The 17,233-nt window shown below is 34.3% G+C and overlaps 2 protein-coding genes across 3 annotated transcripts; one reads left to right on the top strand and one right to left on the bottom strand.

The window, feature by feature from the left end:
* Positions 1 to 1,512: 1,512 nt before the first annotated feature.
* LOC115980160 (serine/threonine-protein kinase spk-1) lies at positions 1,513 to 6,635 on the top strand. Its single transcript, XM_031102443.1, has 4 exons — positions 1,513 to 1,999; positions 2,821 to 3,795; positions 5,522 to 5,569; positions 5,742 to 6,635. Exons 1-4 carry the CDS (start codon positions 1,811 to 1,813, stop codon positions 6,111 to 6,113), a joined length of 1,584 nt encoding a protein of 527 aa, XP_030958303.1. The 5' UTR covers positions 1,513 to 1,810; the 3' UTR covers positions 6,114 to 6,635.
* Positions 6,636 to 7,694: 1,059 nt separating this feature from the next.
* On the bottom strand, positions 7,695 to 16,665 carry LOC115980147 (magnesium transporter MRS2-11, chloroplastic). 2 transcript variants are annotated; one of them, XM_031102428.1, is made up of 14 exons: positions 16,160 to 16,665; positions 15,994 to 16,066; positions 15,045 to 15,115; positions 14,132 to 14,217; positions 13,929 to 14,019; positions 12,523 to 12,591; positions 12,012 to 12,092; positions 11,756 to 11,921; positions 11,603 to 11,648; positions 10,152 to 10,232; positions 9,985 to 10,067; positions 8,702 to 8,745; positions 8,488 to 8,579; positions 7,695 to 8,186 (listed from the first exon to the last, which is right to left on the bottom strand). In XM_031102428.1, the coding sequence occupies exons 1-14, from the start codon at positions 16,565 to 16,567 to the stop codon at positions 8,183 to 8,185; spliced, it is 1,395 nt and encodes a 464-aa protein (XP_030958288.1). In that variant the 5' UTR covers positions 16,568 to 16,665; the 3' UTR covers positions 7,695 to 8,182. The 2 variants fall into 2 exon arrangements, with proteins under 2 accessions (XP_030958288.1, XP_030958295.1); XM_031102435.1 differs by lacking the exon at positions 12,523 to 12,591 and having other exon boundaries at positions 16,160 to 16,648.
* Positions 16,666 to 17,233: the final 568 nt, after the last annotated feature.

Here is a 17,233-nt window from a genome sequence, read left to right as displayed (position 1 = left end):
TTATTAAAAAACAAAAAGACTTTAGGGCTACAAAAGTTAAGCCTGTCAATCATCATTTTGGACACTATATCTACGATATTTCATATTTATCTCTTATCAACATAGCCATGGCAGTTGAACCACCCAAAAAAAGCTAAAGAATTATTGGTACGTTGCCTTTAGAGATTTTTAATTTAGGTTCAATCGCAACCATCCACTCTAAATTATTGGAAGGTTGTAATGTACAATCTAAACTACAAAATTTTGCAGCTAACAGAACCATTTGATATTAATTTATAATGTTCACCTGCTATGCAAATTAGTGTCTAAAACACTAAATTAGCAGATTACTAGATATATTAACCTAAAATCTCAGAATTGAGTGCTGAATTATTGTAGTTTAGGATTCATATTACAAATACTGTATGTTTTAAGCTTTGTTTGGTAGGAGGGACAGGGAAAAAAAAGGTATGTATATTGTATTAAATTCCTAATATATACCTATATATATATTTGATGGCAATATAATCCTATATTGAATTGTGTTTAATAAATTAATGAGGTAAAATTGTCAAATCACTTATGTAAGATATTTTCTCTTCTATTTTCCTCCAATTTTGAAAGATTAAAAATGGTGAGTTTGGGTGAAAAATGATCATTACTCTCTTTGTTTCCTATACTTTTTTTTAAAAAAAAAAATATTTAAATTTACCAAACAACAGAAAATATCAATTAAATTTCCATTTTGTCTTTACCATTTTCTACCCAACTAAAATCACTCTTAAAGAGTGAGTGGTTACCCACTTTAGAAGGCCTTTGATTGGTTTTGATTTATTATTAATGATTGAGTAAGATCCTCATAAGATCTTAGGATATGTCAACAAGATTCAGGAAAGTATGTTAATGGGATTAGGGTAAGCTTAGACTTATCTTCTCATTTGGTCCAAAAAATCTCTCTAATGCATATTATTTATACGTTCCTAGCTGGGATTATGCCATCCATGACTAGAATCAAACCTAGCTCAAACAGCCTAGGCCCTTGGTTCTCTATAATCTATAATTCTATATACCCAAGTAGTGCATGTGACTATTTTGGGCCAATTGGGCCTTTTTGTAATGCATATGGGCCATTACCATCTCTTTGGGCCCAAAACAAAAAAAAAATCATATCAGTGGGCCCTTATCTGAAGCAACAATCGCAATCAAACCAGCACAATATTCATCACTCTTGTCTTGAATCTTGATTCTATCAATCTTAACACCTACGAGATATGCTATCAATCATAATATTACACTATTGTAAAATTAATGTAATTTTTACATCAATACATTATTTAGGAACATTATAAAATTAAGATAAAATGATATATTTTATAATTTTAAATTATGATAATATTAAAAAAAATAAAAAAAATCAAAAATTATAATATCATATTATTATAACATACATCACATCAAAAATAAGTCACAGCAAACCAAACGTGGGTTTAAACCACTTATAATACCCCATGAGCCATTACATGTACAAAAAAAACCCGCACAACAAACAAGCAGTCACTTTCTTTCTTTATTTTTTTTGTTTCCTTTTTTTTGAAGAGCAATCATAATGCAATCCCTTTAATTTCCCGGCAAGACAAAAAACACTCAAAAACCCTAATTACTCTTTTTTTTTTTTTTTTTTTTTTTTTTTTTTTTTTTCCACCAACCAGAGAGAGGAACAGAACCAAACCAAACCCACTCTTTTCCTCATTCTTCTTCACAGTTCATCAAACTCATCAAAATCAACCAAACCCATTTTTTGTTTGTTTGTTCAGCATTCGATTATTCAACAATGGCGGATAATCGGAGCGAGGCGAGTGATTACTCGTCGGAGGAAGAGGGCAGCGAGGATTACAGGCGAGGAGGGTACCACAAGGTCCAAGTCGGTGATACTTTCAAGAATGGGTGCTATGTTGTGCAGAGAAAGCTTGGGTGGGGCCACTTCTCCACTGTCTGGCTCGCTTGGGACACTCAAAGATCGGTAGGTACACTCAAATGAATGAACTTGATTTGTTTCTTTGTTTGTTTGGTCAGAAAAAATTGAAAGAAAGACTGAATTTTGAGTTGATTTCAAGAAAGAAATGGAGAAAAAATTTTGTGGGTTTGAGAAATGGAAACCCCACTTGAGCAATTGCCTGGAGAGGTTGAGAGACTGTGAGAAACAAAAAAAAAATGGTGTTTATTAGCTTTTTAGCTTAGATACAAGTACAACTATACTTTAACTGGAAAATAAACAAATTAGCTTCCAGCAAAAAGCTATATCCAAACACATTGGGTAGAACCCTAGTCCACTTTGATTTATCTGAGTTTAGTTTCTTACAATACTCTAAATTAGGGAAAGAAGACAGAATGAAATGGAAAGAATGTGGTTTTTGTTTTTGTGTTTAGTGCATTCCCAAAAGAATTTGTGTTATGCTAAAGAGGGGAAAAATATAGTAATATTACTATTCCATTTTTATTTCCTTTGGAGAATTCGGGGTTCTTATTGCATTATTTGTTTTTTGTGTTTTTCCATTTAGATGTTTACTACATGTGTTGTCTTTTATTTACTCGTATTAGATTGTATATACAAATCTTGCCAATGACCTTTAGATCAACTAGCACTTCCTGGTATTTCAAAGAGAGACATCCAGGGTTTGAATCCTTCTTCTCCCACTGAAGATGTATCAAAAAATAGATTTTATAAAGCTCTATTGCATCGGATGTTTTTTCACTGACACATTTCTGAATACTAAATTAGGCCGGTGTGGTTAAATTTCATTGTTCAACTCATTAACATCATGAACTATTTATTGTCTGTAGCTTTATGTAGCTTTAAAAATTCAAAAGAGTGCTCAGCATTACACTGAGGCTGCGTTGGATGAGATAAAGATTCTCAAACAGCTTGCTGAGGGGGACCTGGATGATAAGAAATGTGTTGTGAAGCTTTTGGATCATTTTAAGCATACGGGGCCAAATGGGCATCATGTTTGTATGGTTTTTGAGTATTTGGGGGATAATCTTTTGACACTTATTAAGTATAGTGGTTACCGAGGGGTTCCTCTCCACATGGTTAAAGAAATTTGTTACCATATTTTGGTTGGTTTGGATTACTTGCATCGTCAACTCTCAGTTATACATACTGATTTGAAGCCAGAGAATGTCCTGCTTTTGTCGACGATTGATCCATCCAAAGATCCTAGGATATCAGGTGCTCCTCTCATCCTTCCAATCAGCAAGAATAAAACTTTGCCCGAGTTTCAGGCTTCAAAAGACACTAAGAGTTTGAGTGGGGACCTGACCAAGAATCAGAAGAAGAAGATTCGAAAAAAAGCTAAGAAGGCAGCTCATGGTCATGTGGAGCAGGAAACTACTGAGGGAAATGAAGCAGATTCAAAATCACTTGGTGAAGAAGATTCCAGTACTAATATTAAATCAGTTGAGGGTTCTTTTGAAGAACAACCAAATAATTCTGTGAAAGATGAATCAACAAAGGGTGATGAAACAAAGGATAGTTGTGAAGGAAGTGGTAGGAGGGGAAGCCATTCCACAAAGAAGAAGCTACTGGCAGCTGTTGATCGTAGGTGCAAATTGGTTGACTTTGGAAATGCTTGTTGGACATATAAGCAATTTACCAATGATATTCAGACAAGACAGTATAGAAGCCCAGAGGTTATTCTTGGATCTAAATACTCAACACCTGCAGATCTCTGGTCCTTTGCTTGCATTTGCTTCGAGATGGCCACTGGAGATGTTCTATTTGATCCTCACAATGGTGACAACTATGATAAGGATGAGGTACGTGCATATTGCTCTTCATTTTTAACTTATTGGATTAGACAAGCCTATTGCATTTGATCTTTCAATCACCAGTCTTTAATGCTGGAGGAAATGCAGATTTCCAAAGAATTTGGATTTCAGTTTTCCAGTTTAAATGACTTGAATAAAGTATCAAAAGGCTTTTTTTTTTTTTTTTGATCTCTATCGATGTAATTTATGGATAGCTTCAAGCTTTATTAATATGTGGATTTGAAATGATTGAGTAAAAGAGGATGTTTTAAATCTATATCATAAATGGTCTTGTTGGAGCAAAATTCTCAAAGATCAAATCCATATCAAGCGATTATACTAGCAATTGTTTTTTCAAATCCCCTGATTTTGAGTCTTAAAATCCAAATGCAATTTACGGGAAACGTTTATGAAAATTTTGGAACACATTCACTGTGCTTTTGCCACTTTGAATAGAATCTCCTAGTTCTTACACATGTTGCTGATGCTGCGTATCTGTGCTCATGTTCTTTGTTTAATTTTTTTGGGGTGCACTTTCTTGGTTATCTTGACTTCAAATCTTTTTGAAATCCATATTATGCCCTCTGTTAAATTAGCTTTATTCATGTTGTTTTAACATCAGTATTATGCATGTTGTCCTTGGTTTCCAAACTGATATATACAAAATCAACAATTAAATCTAATACATGTGGCATGTACATTGTGGACTATGACCTATTCAAAAGGCACCCCCCCTCTAGGAAATGGTGCATGTGTTCTACCCTGTTAGACCTTCATTCATACTCCATACCTTCAAGCCGCGTTCTATTCTCTGTTACCTCAACCCATACGGATGAACCATTCTTTGTGTCATATGATTTTACATCAGCATATGGACATCTTTCTGTTCTATCATTTGCAGTTGCTCTTCTTCTAAATCTCCATTAATTAGGACCTCTGATGTACTTGGTGATGTAGTGGGCAATAGCCATTGTAGTGGCAATACCTGAACTATTATTGCCTTCATTTCTGGGTATACAACTTTGGTTTATAAATTTTGGTTATCTCCATTTTCTTCTTCAGTTAAATAGGGAGATTTGACCTCTAACCTAGTGCCATTAGAAGCAGCTGTTCCATTCTGCATTAGTAGGTCCTTTGGCGTAATCTTTGGATTTATTTTATGTGGCATTAATAGGTTCATTCTCTGTATGATATCTTTTGACTGATGCACAATCATTTAAAGAATTGCTTGGGTTACATGTTGCTAGTTTAATTTGAGCAGTTGTGCAGCATTTTTTCTCCTCTTTTAAAATTATTTTAAATGGAAAGCGGATACATTTCAATGTTTATTCTCTTTTTGTAGGATGATCCAATATGAAATTTTATTCCCCTTTTCTTGGTTGCCAAACATTTTCTGTTTTATCCAAAAGGGTACAATGGTGACACCAACTGTGTTGGGTATCCACAAGCAACTTCATAATTTTTTTTTTTTTTTTTGAGGGTATGCATAAAGAAAATTGAAACTGAAAAAGAGCCTGTTATCATCTGTTTCTAGCACATAAAAAACATAAATGAACTTAATGTTAATTCATTGTTACAAGTGGGGGTGGGGGGGTTTGATGTTTGAACCATAGTTAATAATGGAAATCATGCAATGTCACTGAACTAAAAGCATCTTGGCAAAATGATCCTAATGCTGTGTAAGTTTCGTCATGATTTAGCATCAGTAGATTGTGACTTTTAATTTTGTTTTCAGGATCACTTGGCTCAAATGATGGAGCTTCTTGGAATGATGCCACGCAAGGTAAGAGTATTACATGTGCCTTGGTCTTAGAAAGCAACTTGGTGTATTAACTATTTTGTGCTTATGTCTTCCATTTTTAAGAAACAAAATTTTGATTACTCTGCTGTGTTCAAAGTATGTAGTTGTGCTACCCATTTGCTCACACCACTCATTGTTCAACAAATGTCCTCAGATTGCTTTAGGTGGCCGCTATTCCCGAGATTTCTTCAATAGATGTGGGGAATTGAGGCATATCCGTCGATTGCGTTTTTGGCCTATTAATAAGGTGCTAATGGAGAAGTATGATTTCAGTGAGCAAGATGCAAATGATCTGGCTGAGTTCCTTGTTCCATTACTTGATTTTGTCCCTGAAAAGAGGCCAACAGCAGCTCAATGCCTTAGTCACCGATGGATTAGTGCAGGCCCTCGGCTTCTTGAGCCTTCGGTGGCTGATATCCAACTTGAGGCCACAGATGAGTCTCTATCCGAGAATAAAAGGAGGGAAAAGTATGACAGGGAGGCAATGGAAGTTGGATTTGCAAACATAGCCGTAAATGGAGCTTGATAAGCAGCCAAAAATTCCCAACCTGTACTAAATTCACCAAAATAGATGACTAACAGGTTTGCGGTAGTATACCCTGTTATTTCATGCAATATGTTTTCTTCACACACACTGACTTCCATTTTATTTGATTGGTGGAGTGCCTGTATCCATCTGAGATTCATGTGTTGTGAGGATGCAACCTGGGAAGCACTTGTTTGTGAAGTGGTTTGTGTAGCTACACGGATGTCTACTCCAGTTTTGACATTTGAAAGAGAGCCTCTTCAAGCATGCTCAAATTTGAGAATGCCTTTCTCAAGCATGTCATCCCTCTTTGTTTTTTGACCTGGTCTTTTTTTTTTTTTTGGGGGTGTACAATTCTTTGGAGTTGGGCAGTTAATGTATCAAACTCTTCCCTAAATTAGGATTCTTTTTATGTTATATTTGATGGGTAAAAGTTGTACGTTTTATTTGGTTTGTTCTTTGTTGGTCTCTTTGAAACAGAGTTGGGTGCTGATGGGTTGAGTGATTTAAATTATTTAGCAACTTCATGAGTACGTACTATCATAGAGAGGACAGTGGAAACAATAGTCTAAATAACCTTGACTCAGACGACCATATTCACACTTCTAGTGATTAGAAAGCCTATATTGACCTTCACTTACACGATGTTTAATTAGAGGGAATTTAATGTGATAATTAAAACTATCGAGAATAATCATAAGTGTTTGGTTGACTACTGTTTGAGAGTTAAAAAGTTTCGAGATATTTTTCAGAGTTTATATGATTTTACAGTCTCACTCTATTGCATTCTGTCAAAAAAAAAAAAAAGGTCTCACCTAAAGATAGAAATTTATATATCCTGCATCTTGTACTTTAATTATGATGTAACAAATCACGTTTAAAGTTCTAGAACTTTTGTTATCTGACTACAGGAACCTATTGAAAGTTATCCCTAACAAGCGAATAAAGCACACATACCGTAAAACCAACCGATGTGCCAATGTATTGACTAGATTGGGGGCAAGTTCCATTTCTTCTTTTGTTGTATTTTTGAATCCACTGCTTGTGGTAGAAAGCCTTTTGGCGTTTGACAAAACTACATGCTGTAACAGACTTGTTAATTCCTAGTTTTATGCTATTATCATGTTTAACCAAAAAAGAAAGTGACATACCTTATCAATTCTCCCTTGCTATAATAGTTACATGGGTTGTTTTCTCTCAATTAAATTTACATTAAAGTCTCAACATTTGTAAAAAATACTCAAAAAAACTAGTTTTTTTTTGGGTTTGTTAAAAATTAAGATCTAATTTCTCAAGAATTCAAACAATCAGGCAATGCAGATGGGTAACGATAATGAATTAGTTCCAACGTTTTATGATAATTAACATTTTCTGAGGCAAAACTGTGCAGACTTTCAGCTTAGCAAGACATGTTTCATTTCCTCTCCATCGTTCATTTTTGATGCAGCAGAAGCATATTTAAGCGTCCAAAGAATCGATTGTATCAATTCTAAAATTTTTTGTTGGTGACAGTAGCTTTATTTGACTCCACCTTTTTGGTTAGACCAACGCAAAAGAAATCACTCAGTAGACGAAATACCATAATTCACAATAGTTCTGTAGCTACTCAATCAGCCATGGATCTTTAAAGTAAAACAAAATAATGATTTAAAAAGGTGCTTCTATCTTCATTTTATGGAGCTTGTCAAATTGGCGCTCCATTTCATTGCAAAATGTGAATAATTATTTCAGAAATAATTCTAGTTCCACCTCTGAAATGCTTCATGCATTTCCCCTAAAGAATACAGTGCATCATTTGGCTTATTGAGTAAATGTGGGACCTCAAGTAACTTCGTGGATAAAGAATCGGCTATGTTGATGTTGAAGAAGCTGATGAGACCTCCACTCATTGATTTCAAGGGCTGCCACTGTTATTATCTGAAGGACCATTCAGGTACTATTTATGAAAGTTCATACACCTTACCAATTATGTACAATGCATATTTTATGAAGTACAAAGATTTTATGATCCTCTTGTATAATTACTGATTCGGTGGAAGCCTGGAACAGAATGCTCTGGACGTTTGATGTCACCTGTAAAATGGATGATATATGATCAGGTTCCACAGGCTCATACAAGAACAGCATTTGGATCTCATGGGCTTAATTTGCTCCAATGAATTTTAAACCCTAAAAATAACTGAGATTTGCTGGTTAGTTTCTGAGTTTTTAATGTTATCAACTAGAGGGTTAATAGTCTTAATAGCTCCTTATCAACTAGTCAAAGTTCATGAGAATCATCCAAATAAAGTGGATGGTGATTTTCTTAATAATACTTTAACAAAGGGGTTGAATCTTTGCCTACACAATAGAATAATTTTTTTTTTCTACTTACAGTATCTTCCTTGTTTTGAGATAGGAATACATGAGGAAAAATGCTAGAACAGCACCAACAATTATCCCAGCTGTTGTTAGCCAAAATGCAAACTGCATCAAGTAAAACAGTATGGTAATGTTAACATGTCCAAGTGAAAACAAATCCATGGAAAATTGGAAGTGACTCGTGTACTTAAAAACAGTAAGTTTTTTGACTTTAGGGACCAACGTACCAGATGTTCTTCAAGGTAGGACCTCAAGTTCATGCCAAAAATACCTGCAACCAGTAAACAATGTCTTGACAAGGAGATAAGCAGAAAAACACAGAACCTTTAAAATTCTTGAAACAACAATTTCTCTGGCTACTCAAGTAATCCTTTCATAGATTGCTTAGCAAAAAAAATTCTTTCATGTATTTATTTGTTTTATAAGTAACTGTTTTCATGGAGTCAGTTGAGATGAGATTCATAGTGTTTTGACATTAAAAGGATTTCAACCAATAAAGTATAGTATCATTATCTTTCTTACTGAGATTACTCCAAATTTTTTTGTGCAACGGAATCATTTCAAAAGACAAATAATTCCTAAATTTCTATGGAAAACAAGTTAGAAATCCATCCGTTCTTTATCGAGGATTTATGGTTACCACTGATGACATCAGAAGGGTTGATAAACAACTCAAGCGTCAGTTTTCATATGATACTAGAAAATCAAGCTTGTCTATCCATTCATTATCTATTCAGTCATATATGCAATTGTTTTAGGTTTATTAACCTTAGCCTCAGATTCCCCCACCAAACTGAGAATTACAACTTTAAGAGGGCTTCCACGACCGTTTGATTTAGGCAGTAATTTGCCACAAAAAATTTGAAAAATTATTTCTTTGTCAAATGGATATCTGGGGAGTGAATGATGATCAAGGAGTTGAGGACGGATTGAGATTTGAGAGGGAGATGCACAACTCAACGAGTTAATTTGAAGTTAAGATTTTATTGGCAGGTTCATTACCTGCCTCCATGGTAAATGGGGTTGGGATTAGTTGAGTTATGGATTTTATCTTATTAATATTTTTTTTAATGATAATTGGGTATAAAGTAACCACCTATTTTTAATTGATCTAAATTTAGACCCAATGGGTGTACGGCAGGTTTGGGTACCAAATAACCAGCCTATATATGTTTGTAACTTACCAGAATCACCACCTTGTTTTAGTTGCCAAGTTTATTCTTCTCAACCAATTTTAAAACTAACAGCCTTACCATTGTTACATGCTAATTGCACTTTCCAGCCTGCAATTCTAAAAGGTTCCCTGTAGTCTTAGTACTGAGTAAAAAGAAAAAAAGGGCTTATAGGACCCTACATCTTGGGAAAGCAATCATCACAGTAATTAATAAACAAGGCAAGTTCCAAGGAGGGCAAATGATGTGACAACTATGCACAAAGCACAATGCAATGCATGTTGCATCACAGTTGCTAAATAAATCAACTATTGATCTAATGCAGGTGAAAGGCATACCCGCAACTAGAGCACCTACACCCACACAAAATGTCCCAACCTGGAGAAGCAATTCCACTCTGCTAACCTCAAGCCTCCGTGAACTGATAAATAGAAGCAAATAAAAATACTGAGGAAATTGTACATCGTATAAACAAATCAAGAACATTAAAACCAGTCATCCAGACCTCAAATTGACAGCAATTGAATCTTCCATTTCTTTTGCAGAGTCAAGAAGCTTTTCAGCCTGACCATGACAAGATTCACATCTGCAAATGCAAAAAGACAAGTGAAAGATGAGCCTAAATAATCAACAACGCTTGTTTTTCGGTTTCCATGTCAAGATAGTGGAAAGTTCCGAATGCAAATTTTTATTAGCAACTTCTCAAAAGATTCCATTTACATTATTTTAATAAGGAAATAAGAAGAGGGCACAAAACATAGAGCCTCCTAAAGGATTACAATCTTACATTTAAATGGTCCGCACAATTTTCTTTAAAAATAAAATGAACCACACAATCAACTGTAGACTATAGAGTTACAAGAAAACCTCCTAATCATGGTACAACATTCAAATGGTAAGCAGAAGAAAGTAGAATTGATCTCTATAACTGATTTCTCAAGCCTTCAATGGTTCAGTTATTCCACTCTCTCTGAATTATCCACAACAAGCAGGGAGGAGAATGATGTTATTTTTATTCTGACTGTACATACCTTTCCAACAAGAATAGACTTCCATTGCCTCAAATCCAGCTTTTGACATTGGGTGATGTCCAAGGGCATCACCTTGGACATCACCTAATGTCAATCGCTTCCATTCTACTTTCTTGGTTAAATCTGGAGTTTCATAAAAACAGAAAGCATGACCTTGTATGTAGTTCTGGTTACATTCATATGGAGGCCTAATTGGAAAATAATAGCAAAATGCCAGCAAGGCACAACTAAGCAAAGGTTTTGTAGGATTGTTCTATGGACTTGGGCAACTTGGCCAAGATTGCACTTTTTTATTTACTAGTACACTAAAAACTAACAACTAAAATTGGAGTTTTAAAAGTATTGAAAGAAATAGGAATTGTGGTAAATGTTCTCATTCACAAAAGAAATGGCCAATGCAGTGGTGGCAGCACACTTGCACTATGAGTTTTAATTGCTTCCTTTTGAAGAACTAGCTTAGGTTAGAAGTGATATTAAGTAAAACCAGCCTGCAAAATTGGTGCTTTTCAGTAGTAATCATAAAGATTAGTAGCTCTAGCCTAAAAATATTAATGTGTCGAGCAGTGGCCAAAGTAATCAATATTATAATATCTTTATGAAATTTAAAATCACAAAATCACTGCCATACATTAATGTCCTACTTTTTCTCATACACTATTAAAAACAAGGCAAGCAATGACTTTCTAAATCAATACATGGACTCTAAGTCAGCATCTCTCTGCACAGGTGAGCATTGAATTTATTTATTTTTTTATATAAGTTTCATAGTAAATATTGATAAATGAGAAAGAAAAAGAATCCAACTTGATATGCAAAAAGATTTATCAACAAAAAAAAATTGATATGCAAGAAGTACATTAATTTGCAGCATAAGAGTACAGCGCAGAGCAAATATGCTTTACATGCACTAGGATCAGGAAATAACCTTTGAAGATAATTTTCCAGCAGCATCTCAATTTCTTCCTCCTCTTCTGCATATAACAGGAGCAGATCAAATAAAAACCTATCTCTGTGACTTGTATATGCACCTGAACCATTTCTAAAAAGCCAGGAAGAAGGAAACCTTTACATTGCTTACCCTCAGCAATCTGCTTCTCTAATGGGACAGAGCATTCCACATCACCATATCCTCTCTTAAGTGTGCAGTTTCTTCCCATAATACAAATACGACGTATCTCCTCGGTGTCCTCCAGTAGATCAAGCAACATTTGTCTGAGAGCCCCTGCCCTTGAACCCAATTCAACCTTTCACAAAACAAAAGGAATACCATATAAACTAATATTTTCCAATGCCAATGAACACATGCAAGCCATTCAGAGTTAATTCCATAATACCAAAGTTTGCTTGCTAATACGAAGTTGCTCCAATACATCAGCAGTTAATCGGTTTGGCAAAACCTCGAGTAGAGCTTGTACCTGAAGCAAATAGCAAATTACTGCTCATAGTTCCATTGGAAGGCCAGTAGAAAGAGAGATTCATCTATATAATGAAGAAATAAGACAGATTGAAGCTTGAAACTTGAATACTTCTAGGAAAAATCCAGAAACCATTTGTATTCAAATGCCACTATCCAATATACTTAAATACAATCATGAGGTGGACACATTGAATCGGCAACATACCGTACAATGGTTCAAGGAGATTGGTTAACCCCAATTTTTCAATTGTCTGCAGTTTTAGAGTCTTTCAGTACAAGGACTACTAAACATGGTTTTAGAAAACTTTTTTCCCCAAAGAACCAAAAAGAACCAAACATACACGGACATAGACAAGCCAAGGAGACAAAAAGAAGAAAAAGGAAAAAATAAAAATAATAAAGTATACTCACTATGTTCTCATACTCACACGAGGTTCTAAATTCATTAAACTATGCTCCAAATGCTGTATTCGCGAAAGCAATGCTGCTTCAACAACCTAAAAGTACAATAAAAAAAATTCTCTTCAAGTCTCAAGAAAACCATATGATTAAAAACAAGTAGTCTAATGCATAAGTTCAATTTTACTGAAGTCAAATTGTATCAGAAATACAAGAGCAAATATGATCTCAAGGTCATACCCATTACTCTAGGTATTGGATGTATATGCATGATCATCAAGATCCTACTCTCTAAATATCAATGATTGCTATCTTACTAAGTCCGTCTGAGTTGATACAGTGGGTATATGATGACATGAAGATTTTATTATCTTTAGCTTAACCATTTTGTAAAACCATGTCAATGAGGTGGAAGTCGGTGGTCTCCCTTGGCCTTAGAATGGGAAGAGCAGGGGTTGCTTTTCTTGTGCAAGGAGATAGCAGTAACTTTATGAATTTAATATCCTAGGGATGAAAAATGGAATCTAATGAGTGACAACATAACATGACTGTCCTCAAATCAATTATGCTCCCACAAAACTTAATATTACACAATATCTTATATCTAAACCAAATTACCGAGAGAGAGAGAGAAAGAGAGATTACATCTGGTGGAGCTTTACAAGTCATGCCAACTGATGGCTTTCAATTCCAGCAATTGGAATGGAATGCATATTTGCTGCATACCAGTGCATGGCTACAAGATAGGTTCTGTAGTAAACCTCTACAGAACTTCACGGATCACAGCCATTACAGAAATACCCAAAAGGGAAAAAAAAAAAAATATATATATATATATATATATACAAAAATTCAAAAGATCAAAGAACAGCAAAACATTTGTGGAAGAGAGTGAACTAGTAGCCATTGACCAATCAGAAGTGATCTTAAGAAAAATTTATTCAATTTCACTACAGACAACTCACTCCCCTCAAACTTGCATGCATTCCTTTCTCACCAAAGTTCAATGCTCCACATTAAAAATAAAGGAATGGCCTTCCAAATTTCAACATTCTACCACTTACCAAAATATTCTTTCAAACATGCCAATAGCTCAACCATTGCTCTTGGCATACACACACATTTGGCTTACACACACAACACCTTCCGTATTTATTATATCACACAAAAAATAAATTCTATGTCTAATAAAACCAAAAAGATAAATGTCTCCCACATCAACCTCATCTTCTTATCTAATCAACCTTTTCCATTCCTGACATCAGCTTGCTTCTAATAACTCTCTAATTTATAAATATTATAGGAATAATAAATTAAACAAAGTAAAGATTGCCTAATTAGAGCAGAATTTGTAGCCATCAAAATAAGAACTACATACATCTAGCGATGTTGTGTTTTAGTATGTAATGTCAGAGATTTCATAGACCAAACTAACCTCAAGTTCAAATGGCATACATGGCCCTCCATTCATGTTTTTGGGGTTCAATCGAGCCAGCAATGTTTCTAGAAAGGCCTTCCCGCCTTTACTACAGGTTATCAAAATATAACAAGTACAACAATGTCAGTTCACTCTGAACTATATTAGATTAAAATTCAAGGTCTAATGAAAACCGTACTGCTCTAGAAGACAAAGATTACCTGTTATAGTCAAAAATAAGGACGCACTCTTGCATCGCCATTGCTCTCAATGAGCCCAGATTAAGAAGAATAGCATGCTCACGGACCTAGCACATGAAACAGGAAACAATTTTTTTGTAAAAGTGATATGAACACCAGCCAAATTGGAGACCATTTTGATCCACCTTCATAGTTTTGTTGCGCTTCTTAATATAACCCTCAACCAGTTTTCCCATTGATGCATTCCAAAAGTTCAGCCTGATGAAAAATTTGGGATAGAATATTCTTCCTGCTATCTATTCATTTATTTTTTTTATCTACTTTTTTACTCCCAAATTCCACTAGGTTGACCACCTAGTCCTCAAAAGCTCTCTTAGTCAAATATGTATGTTTTGCAGTTCCTTTTCTTTTTTTTGAAGATATAAAATGGGCACTGTCAAGAATCATTTGCTTGAATAATTATTTATGGAACTGCATACAGAATCCAAGCCAATTTCTATTTATTAGAATAAAAATGAAATATAGTTAGGTTCCATCAAAACAAAGAATCAATGACGGTTCAATTATTATTTATTTCACAACTTCTATACATGTGAAGTTGCAGATATGGAAATTCTCAAGTGTGTCAGCTACTGTATTTGTTTAAAAAGAACGAAATAAAATCTTTACAATCCCCTTCTATGTTGGCATGGCATAAGATATTAGAAAAAGCAATTAATACCCCATTCTCAAGCCACATCTGGCATATAACTTTTAACTTGTGTATGCTTTATAAGATCACTTAGAGGGCAATATATGGTATAAGAACTCCAGTCAAAAGGTAAAACTAATGCAAAATCAATTTAATAAAGCAATTAATTAATACACAAACACACACGTACCAAAAAAAAAAAAAAAAAACTAGAAAATGGTAGGGCATAGGTTGACATGATACCAGCAAAGCAGGCATAGAGTTTGTTAAAAACAATGATGGATCTACACTTCTTATATCTCGTAGACGAAGACCTGAAAGCGAAAATACTCATAAGCGAAAATGAGAAAGGAGACAATTAACATCATTATTGCATGTTATGTGTGTTTGTGTATCATGACCTAATAAGCAACATAAAGAAGCACAATTAATAATGCAACAAACCAACACAGCTAGAAGAACTAATATATAATCCAGATTAGGTAAGTGATGTTAAAAGTTTCTTAAATCCAAGAAAGCTGTACACATAACACAGAAGAAAAAAGAGATTTCAATAGTATGTCATTCAACTATTGTCCATTTCACAATTAGATAGAGATAGTCCATTTCACAATTAAAATTTGAATTACAATGTCTAACCGTATATAGAGAGTCATGTCATTTAAATAACAAGCTACTGGATATGCCTTTAGATTTGTAATATGAGTGATGCTAATGATACTATAGAATTCACTATACAAAAATTACAAGTTGATGTGTCACTAATTACCCAAAATAATAATAATAATAATAATAATCAGACATTCATGTGTCCTATTAACAGGAAAATTTTAATATCATTTTCATGGAAAAATGAACAATTTTTTTAATAAAAGCTTTCTAAAAATAGTTCCTAAACTAATGTGCTTCCATTATCTAAAACTTTTAGTATGCGTTTGGGTTGGGATGGAAAATTAAAATTATTTTACTATTCAACTTATGACCTTAACTAATTTTTGCTACTTTAGTAATAAATTTTTAATTTCAGTATCCAAACATACCCTTACATGCCAATCGCACATTCATTACCACAATAATTTGTAATTCTTTTGTAGTAAAATTGACGGTAGTTTTAGCATATTCCTTGTAACATTAAATCCGAATTCTGAAATGGATCGATTTGAAATGATTAAACAATATCCTTAGTCCTTACCACTTGACTTCAATAACTGGCGTCTATTGATTTTCCTAGTAGATACCATCCCATTCGACTTTACTTCTACCACCTATGGAATCGTGAAGCAATAAAATTCAGGTTAGAGATAGAGAAAAGAGAGAGAGAGAGAGAGAGGAATAGAGAAGATGAAGAAGAAGAAGACCTCGTAAACTGGCTCGCGAATCCCGAGAGAAAGAGAATCACTCAGTGACGAGGCAACCTTCTTCGAACCAGTAGGTACAGTAGTAGTTGCCATTGAGCTCTGGTGTTGCTCGACATTCTCATCTTCTCTCGATTCATCGCCATCAGCGGCTAGGGTTTCCGGTTCGCTCAACCGGTCCTCCTCCGCCGTGGATTTCGCGGAGCATTTCGCTTTACACTGAATCTCCTTGATCACTGTTGGAGAAATCGCGGTCTTGTGCGACGAAAGCAGAGGCGGTGGCCATGGAGATTGGAAGAAGCGAGAGCTGGTGGCGAGATCGGAGAAGAGAGCGGTTGAGGAGCGAGAGTGAAGTGGAAATTGGAGGAGATTGGAGGAAGAAGAAGAAGGAGGAGGTGCAGTTAGAGCCATGGGGTACTGTAGTGGTCAAGGAATGGAAGTTGGTGGGTTGGTTGGTTTGCGCTCTAGGACACTGTGCGATCTTTAGGTGAATAATTTATTTCTGGATAATATATTTTATTTTAAATTTTGAGTGGCTTTTTTATATTAAATTGATTATTTTAAAGTGACCGTTATTTTGTGGCTCGTATTTTGCTTCGTGCTCTCCTTCCGATCCTCTTAAAACTTGAAAGCACTCCCGTTCAATTTTAAGACTATTTTACTGTATGATTTTTTTTTTTCCACTATATTTTTTTAATATTTTAAAATTATTTTTCTTTCTTTATACATAACAACTATTATTCATTCTCTTCATTTGAGAATAAATTTACATAATTATTGTAACAAATTTATAAAATTTACAAAAATCTATACAGACCGATGTAAGTTATTTTTATGCAAATAATGTAATCATACACATTTTTTTTATGAGTTCAGTTAATGTGTGTTCTTAAAGTATACATTAATTATCCGTTTTAAGAAACTTTTTTATGAAAAATTGAAAAAATTATCAAAAACATTTAGTCATTTTTTCATTTTTTTTATATAAAAGTTTTCTAAAATAGTTTATTAATGTATCACATTCGTTAGTAAAACATTTTTTATTTTATTTGTTATACACTCATTGATGTGAGTGCT

Source organism: Quercus lobata, chromosome 1, assembly GCF_001633185.2.
Source record: "Quercus lobata isolate SW786 chromosome 1, ValleyOak3.0 Primary Assembly, whole genome shotgun sequence".
Taxonomy (NCBI): domain Eukaryota; kingdom Viridiplantae; phylum Streptophyta; class Magnoliopsida; order Fagales; family Fagaceae; genus Quercus; species Quercus lobata.
The sequence above is the reverse complement of the archived record's forward strand: the minus strand, read 5'-3'. Positions and strand labels throughout refer to the sequence as shown.